General features: G+C 46.0%; 1 protein-coding gene and 1 long non-coding RNA gene across 2 annotated transcripts in view; one reads left to right on the top strand and one right to left on the bottom strand.

Moving 5' to 3' along the window:
• Positions 1-6614, bottom strand: part of wdr33 (WD repeat domain 33) — a 17504-nt gene extending 10890 nt beyond the window's left edge. The window contains 6 exon segments of the mRNA XM_017303334.1: positions 1235-1386; positions 4090-4185; positions 4261-4365; positions 4608-4676; positions 4759-4977; positions 6389-6614. Of these exon segments, the coding sequence (XP_017158823.1) occupies positions 1235-1386; positions 4090-4185; positions 4261-4365; positions 4608-4676; positions 4759-4962 (626 nt within the window). The 5' untranslated portion in view covers positions 4963-4977; positions 6389-6614.
• Positions 6615-6938: 324 nt separating this feature from the next.
• LOC103460475 (uncharacterized) lies at positions 6939-8100 on the top strand. Its single transcript, XR_532933.2, has 3 exons — positions 6939-7268; positions 7767-7847; positions 7957-8100. It is a non-coding gene; the product is annotated as an uncharacterized LOC103460475 (long non-coding RNA).
• Positions 8101-8256: the final 156 nt, after the last annotated feature.

Below are 8256 nucleotides of genomic sequence, written 5' to 3' on the forward strand. Positions count from 1 at the left end.
TTCATTCATTTCATTTAGTTTCCTTTGATTAGTTTTATCCTCTCTTGGTTTATTGCTATGTCCACTTTAGTTTCTTTCCTGTTGCTACATTTATTTTATCATTTATTGACCATCAGTAATCTTCACTCATCACCTGCTGCGCCGCCTAATCGTCATGTTTCACATCATGTGTTGATTTTTCACTGYTCAGCGTCAGATTCTCTGTTTTTATGCCATAATTCACATCTAGTTCGTTGCTCCGTTTCATGTCCCGTTTCTCCTGTTTCAGAGTTTAGCGCAATGTGAACGTCTTGTTTTAACCCCTAAGGTGCAGGGCGGTGGGGAAGCGTATCGATGGGGAAAAGGCAGACTGACATAAACCTTTTAAAGCAACGGAAACAATTTCTGCATTCTGATTATTGACATGTAAAAGTGCTGTGTTGTTCTATCACCCCGTTTCATACCGRACCACTTACAGCACCGTGTTAACGCTATAAAATGAACGCTCTCTATCGAGGTATCACCATGGAGGGATTTCTTTATTTCTCTATTTAAATGATACACAGTGAGGGTATCGTGATTTTAGTAATTACATGTTTATAAGAGCGATTTTCTGTTGTCCTTCCATGGAAGCTGCAGCATCCAGACGGACAATAAAACACTTTTTAATATAACTTGCTGCTTTGACATGATCACAGAACTGCCAGAACATATGTACAAAAATCCTCAATAAAACATAAAATATTAGAAAATCAGCCACCAGACAAAGTGAATCTCAGCAGCGTCATCAGCTGGTGTGACGCTGAACTGATGCAGAGCCATGAAGCTACAAACACTGAATAGAAGAAGAGCTGCCATCGATACAGCTGCAGCTAAACATGATTTAATGTTACACAATACAGTTTTACCAAGTTGCTCAAAGTCTAAACTGGTATTGCGATTGTAAGGTGTAAAGTTTACCTTCGACCAAACGTCCCCCAAAGGAATCCCAGCGCCCCCTTTTGGAAAAATTCCCGCCAACTTCCTGTCGCATTTGATTTAACCCCCGAACCGATCCCACGCGCTTTTTTTCTACAAACCGTTTTACAGTCATTGGTCAAGAACACGGGAGCTAGAATTCTGATTGTCAGACATCTTTGTCTATTATCTACAGTTTAGTTGAGGCGGGCCGTTTGGTCAAAAGCCGGAAATCCAGCCCCCGGCCGGAGCTCTTTAAGCCCCCTGGTGGCCTGAGCTGCAGACAGCAGGAGCAAACCTGGCTTCTCTAATGGCCTCCTTGTGAGCCTGGAACATCTTGACGTTGTTCATGTTGGACTGCCAGTACTTGACGTAGCCGCTGTGGTCCGCCGTCAGCATCCACATGTCGTTGTGGGACCAGGTCATGGCCCGCACCGGGCTGTCATGGGCCTGCACACACAGAGGGGTCAGGAGGTCAGAGGTCAGCCGCTACCTTCCACACAGTGGTGAGAACTGAGATGGATAGAGAGCAGAGCTGATTTTCAGCTTAGCAGTTTAGCTAACTTTGAAAATATTTAGCATGTTTAGATTCCCCTAAATTAATTTTTGTTTAAATTAAATCAGTACGAACTAAATTACTTGTTCAGGGTTTCCCCCAGCAAACCTGCTCAGCCCAGCAGTCGGGGCACCAAGGTGATCCACTGGGGATCCACCGGGGATCCACTGTGTTTTTGTATTAAAAGATGTTAAGTTGACAGGAAAAGTAAAAATATTCCTGTGTAATTATATGTTACAGGAAAACATCTCCAGTGAAACGATATTTAAATCAACAACTGGGCTTAAAAACAACAAATCAAAAATACAATTAAAATAAATATCAATTATTTGCACTTCTGTTTAATCCAAATTCAGTCAGCGGCTCCATGGGGCCCCCAGGGCTTCAGGGGCCATAAATGACAATATTTTAACACAGATACAGAAATGTAACATTTACTTATTCAGATGATCAATGCAGCTGAATTTGATTTAATGCAGGGGTGTCAAACTCCAGTCCTCAAGGGCCGCTGTCCTGCAGTGTTTAGATGTGCCACAGGTACAAAACACTGGAATGAAATGACTTAATTACATCCTCTTTGTGTAGATCAGGTCTCCAGAGCCTTGCTAATGACCTAATTATTCTCTTCAGGTGTGGTGCAGCAGAGGCACATCTAAACGTTGCAGGACAGCGGCCCTGGAGGACTGGAGTTTGACACCCCTGATTTAATGGCTTCAACATAAATAAATGACAAGATTTAAAATTGTTTAACATTTAAATGTAAGATTTTAAGGAGGAGTTTACTTTGTTTACTCATGGTTTATATTCATGGTTAGATTGTTTTGTTACCATAGCAACAATCTGATGCTGAGTTTAAGCTCCTCCCCCTCTCCCAGATTAAATGCAACACAGAAGCTGTTAGAGCTGCTGATGGGGCCCCTCAGTCAGATTCTGCTCCAGGCCTCATCAGCCTTGGACCGGCCCTGCAGGATGAGTTAAATCCTCTGCTCTGAGCAACAAACGGCAGATTTAATGAAATGCTGCTAATGTGGCTTTAGCAGCTCCAACATTTCTGTCTGTTGAGATTTAATCAGAGTCACAGAAACTTTTGGTTGGTCGTGTTTAAGTTTCTCAGATCTTCCTGCTCATTAACTCTGTCTGACGAAGTGGACAAAGCATTTGATACGGTTTGGTGCTTCGTGTAACTAATAATACTAAAAATAATAATAAAATAATAAAAAACCAGCGTGATGCGTGACTACGAGGAACAAAAGCTCCTCACCGGGCTGAAGCTGCATGATGAGGTTAGCGCTGGTTCATTAACCACTAACGCTCCGACCAACCGGGAGCAGACATGAACTTCATCAGCGCAGACAGAGCCACACACAGGGCAGCGTGTTGAGTTGTAAACAGTGCATAATCCTTTGTTCAAAAATATAAATCATTCTCACCGCTCGCTCAATGCACCTCTGAAAGCGCGACTACAAGTTATTTCTGCAGTTTACGTAGAGCTGCGCAACCAGAGCTAACTAGAGTGGTGTTTAAAGTCCTACCTTGATCAAAACCTCTGGAAAGAATCATAATTCCTCACAGGGGGTTGATGTAAACATCCATACAGGTCAGCCTGTGTCCAGTTTGAGTGAAAGGAGGCGCGCAGGATCCGCGCTGAGGTAAACTTAATCCAACTACTGCAGCGCTTGAGGCGCCAGCGGTGTGATTGGTTCGGTTTTAAAAACTATGAATCCATCTTCTATAAACATATCTTTTAGGAATAAATCTGCTCCGCCAGTGAAGCGCTCAGGGCAACAGAGGCGCTTGCAATCCAAAAAAAAAAGGTGCCGTGGTGGTGCAGGGGCAAAACACGACCCACGTATTGAGGCCTTAGTCCTCATAGCGGAGGTCGCAGGTTCGATTCCCAGCCTGGCGACATTTACCGCACGTCTTCCCTCTCTCTCATTACCCACTTTCAAATAAAGGCCACTAGAGCCAAACGGTGTATTATAGCCCTGGTGGCCCATAATACAGTGGGATGAATCCCTGCAGTTAGATAATCTGTGTTAAAAGTTTTGGATTGGAATTCTTCAAGCAGTTAGGTATTTACATTCATGCTCTTATTTTGACGTTTGCTCCACTTCCTCTATTCACTTTCCTATAAAAAGTATTGAAGAAATATGAAATACACAGGATCAAAACAAAGCACAGTAGAGAACAAGATACACAATATCTACGGGAGGGATGGAGGGAGGGATGGATGGATGGATGGATGGATGGATGGATGGATGGATGGATGGATGGATAGATGGATAGATAGATAGATAGATAGATAGATAGATAGATAGATAGATAGATAGATAGATAGATTGATTGATTGATTGATTGGTGGAACCTGAACCTCAGAGGTCCAGGAAGTTGATCCAGCAGCAGCAGATCTTTAGTCCATTCAGGGATTTATAAGCTAGCAGCAACAAGCTGGGAACGGTTTACGCTCTATGGGCCACAGGGGCCAACTATGTTCTGTTTGGCCTAACTAAAGGTTCTGGAGGAGGTTTGGATCAACAGAAGCTAAGTCCAGTCCGGTTCCATCGGGGCGACCAGAACCTGGATCTGTGGAGCTTTACCTGTAGGATGGTCTCGAAGTTGAAGGTGAGTCCGTTCCACAGGGTGAACTCTCCACTGGAGGCCCCGGTCACCAGCCGGCGGCCCTCAGGGGTCCACTGCAGACAGAACCAGGACAACCAGTTAGATCCAACACAGACAGGAAGTGATGCGGCAGAGCTGCGGCCTCTCACCCTGATCACAAAGACGGGACACTTGACTTTGTTGGTGGAGGTCCGGACGAACTTGGTGGTGACGGCGTTCATCGGGTTGTTGAGCATTCCCAGAGGAGGAACCAGCTGCAGAACACACAGTCCGGTTAGGGCCCGGTTCTGCCCCGGTTAGAGTCCAGTTCTAGCCAGTTGTGGTCGGGTTGCAGTCAAATTATAGTCAGGTTTTGGTCGGGTTGTGGTTGGGTTGAGGCCAGGTCCGGGTCCAGTTATGGTCCACTTCAGGCCATGTTCCAGTCAGTTCTGGTCAGGTTCTGGTCGGGTTGCTGTCAGGTCCTGGTGCCGTTCCGACCCGGTGCGGTGTGACTCACGTCGTTGTAGCAGCCGGCATCGGGCTGGATGGCCCTGAAGTCCCGGTGGTCGCGCTGCCACAGGCGGTTCTGAAAGAAAACGGACACAGCGGGATTAACGGGCAGCGTGGCGGGCCAGAACCGGGCCGGAGGCGGCTCTGAGGTCGAGTACCTCCAGGTATCTGATGACGGACGGGTTGTAGTCGATGGTCTTGCGGTTGACGGCCTTCCTCATGCGCTTCCCGTCGAAGGTGAGCTGCTGCATGGCCTGCTGCTGCGCGAAGTCGGGCCGCTTGTAGAACACCTGCCGCGGCGCCTGGTGCTGGAAGCGCGGCATGTGGAAGAACCGCTGCGGCGAGCCCACGTCTGTCGCCATGGTGACCAGCTTAACCTGCAGCACAGACGGGACCGCAGCAGGCAGATTATAATAATAATAATAATAATAATAATCCACTGTATTTATAAAACCATTTAAATCTCCCATTGAAACCTCCAAGGCCTCATTCACACACTGATGATGGATGATAGCTACTGGATGGTAGCTGCAGCTGCCCCAACAGGCTCACAGAACCTTCTGACCCCAACACCAGCAGGAAAGGTGGATCAATGTTTTTGTTCAGGGACTCAATGGTTACAGGTGGCAGACAGCGGCTCCCTGCGGATGGGCGGAGCCTCGCGGATGGGCGGAGCCTCGCGGCCTCTTCTGAAAGTTGACTTTTAGCTCCGCCCACCAGGTCATGTTGCACGTTTTCAATGAACAATCGTCAACACGCTGTTGTCAACACAACAACTTTCTTGCTATATTTAGCAATATTTCAGACAACACATCTCGCCAGATATTGGTGTTATACCCAACAGCAGCTGATGCTGGGAACGCAGAGAACTGATTACCATTTATAATGTGGATTTATTGATATTAATTTTTATTCTGGTAATTATGTGCAACCTTTATGTTGTTGCCTGAGATGCGCTCGTTTGCTGACCTGCTTCTCTCCTTTGAACTTTCAAAGAGTAATTTTCCTGCCAGAACTTATTTACCCAAAACTTTGTTTTTAGGATAAATAACTATGAAAGTACGTCCGGCTGTGTAACGTAACTGAACTATGTTACGCCTGAATTCACTCACTCACTGTGGAAATGCTGAGTGCTCGAACGGGAGCAGGTCAGAGGTCAGTCCACTAGTGCTTCCGGGTGAACCCGGTTCCTAATGACCCCACTACTTCCCTCCTCCAGCCTCTGCTGTTTAAACTTATTGCTGTTTGTTTTTACGTGGATTCATGTTTTTATCGTAATTCGGAAGCACGTTGAGGTTTACATGTAAAGAGCCTTATGAATATAATTTTATTATTATTTTAAACTTCCCTGCTTTGGCTCATCTGGTGTTAACCCGCAGCGGCCGTTAGCAGCAGCTAGCAGCTTCAACCCCAGGACTCGCTTCTCTGCTCCAGGGTTTAACGTTTAGAGGTAAAACTGTGCTGCTGAGCTGAAGCTTAATGCCTGGTTCTGCTTCTCTGTGTCTGATATTTAATGCCCGAGTTCTGGTTCTGGAGCCCCGATCTTTAACCGAACACAGCAGCGCTGATGCCAAGAGGGTTAGCCGCAGCAGCTAGCAGCCTAACCGGGCGCAGGGACGGCAGGAATCCGCGGATGTTCCCCTAGTAGAACCCTCCGCATGGAGTCACTACAAACCACTGGGTCCCTGCAGGTTCCGAGGTTTTAAACACAGCTTTTCGGTTCGGTTCTGACCCGTTTCAGCCATATGAGCATCTTTAATGGCGACGGCGGTTCCGGCAGCAACTCACCAACAATCAGCTAGCTGGTTGTCATCAACAGACTGGGTTCTCCTGGAGGCCGGTTCTGGAGAACCATGAGGAGCTCAGCCTTCACCGGCAGATGGTGGCACAGAATCCTTCCCCAATACCAGCAGATTAACCAGCTAATATGAACAGATTTATCACGTTAACCGCCAGCGGACTGCATCATGACGCCTCTTCTTCTCGGCCCGATGAAAAGCATGCTGGGAAACCTGCGCAACGGGCGGGATTTTGCTTCTGCATCATCCCGCAAAGCATAAAGGGAAACTGAGTACTGCGTGGCTCAGCCATTTTAACCAATTACATTTTATATACACATAAAATCAGGTTTTGACTCTGACGTATCCCTGGAATGTTTTATATAAATTGGTTAGGTAGTGTTTTGTTTAAAATTGTATATTTATATTTTGTTTGAATTAAATAAAATCCAGATTATTTTAACATCACTTTTAGATGTTTGTATATTTTTGTGTTGAATTATTTGTTTAGATATTTTCTCATCAATGTACCTTTTATAGCAGAAATTCCGCCATTTCATTTCTGATCTGTGCTGGTTGTGATGTTTATGAATTCCAACATGGTCTCCGTTAACGTAGCTCAGATCAATTATTCATAATAAATCAGTTTTTGTCTACTTTATTTTGACAACTAGAACTAAAATCTCACCCTGAGCAGAAAGTTTCAGGAAGATGTCAGAAATGCCCAGATTTTTCGGTTTAAACTTCTCCTAAAATGTCAGCTGTGGTAGGAGTAGCTTGTGACGTCATGGCTCGGTCCTGTCCAATCAGAACGCAGATTTAGTCCGTTCAGCGCCGAACTCAAACCGTTGAAGCCCTGTGCTGCTTCGCTCCGACCGTTGGTTCTGCCGGTAAGTTCTCTGCAACCGCACGGTACCAGTTGCTCGATCCTACCAGGCTTGGACCATGTGAGAGGTTCGGGCCCGTTAAAGACTTCTGTAGCGGTCTGATCGGTGTCTGCGGGACTGTAACGGCCCAGTTTAACGGCTAACTTCGAGCTAACCGGTCGGGCTAACTTGCGCTGTTTCAACCACTTCCATCCGAATTTCTGGACCAATTTCATAAATCCGTCACTGCCCATGTGCTATAAGCTAAATTTAACCCGGATCCAACAAAGGTTCTGTACAATGTGAGCCAGAACACCCGGATCAGTTATCGGTTCCACTATGGTCCATGAATCCGTTCTGCTCATGAGTCTGCCGAAAGTTATCTAAAATAACCAGAGAACCGAATCAGTTCAGGAATAATTCTTTTCAACATCCGGGTTAACTGACTTAGTCAATCAGAACTGATTCGGTTCATCGGAACGTTTTTAATCAGGATATCTAAACCGGCTCTGGGTTCTGCAGGTTCAGCAGATGATCAGGCCAGCTTGTTTGGCTGAACCTGATCTGAGAGGCAGAGATGAGCAGCTGGAGCCACAGAACCAGGTGAGAAACACTCCCGCACCTGTCCCCCTGTGCTCTCTATCTTTGCTCCATGTGCACTGCAACCGATGATGATGATGATGATGATGTTCGACTCCGTTCTTCTGTTCAGTTCCAAGAGTCGGTCCAGACGGGTCAAAAGGTTCTCCAAAGTGTCTCTACAGAAGCCTGGATGGACCAAAGAGGAGGCAAGAATGATGATGATGATGATGATGGTGATGACAGTGATGATGATGATGATGATGATGATGGTGATGATGATAGTGTGATGATGATGATGGTGATGATGATGATGGTGGTGATGATGATGGTGTGATGATGATGATGATGATGGTGATGATGGTGTGATGATGATGGTGTGATGATGATGATGATGATGATGGTGATGATGATGGTGTGATGATGATGGTGA

Source organism: Poecilia reticulata, unplaced genomic scaffold (genome assembly GCF_000633615.1).
Source record: "Poecilia reticulata strain Guanapo unplaced genomic scaffold, Guppy_female_1.0+MT scaffold_249, whole genome shotgun sequence".
NCBI lineage: Eukaryota > Metazoa > Chordata > Actinopteri > Cyprinodontiformes > Poeciliidae > Poecilia > Poecilia reticulata.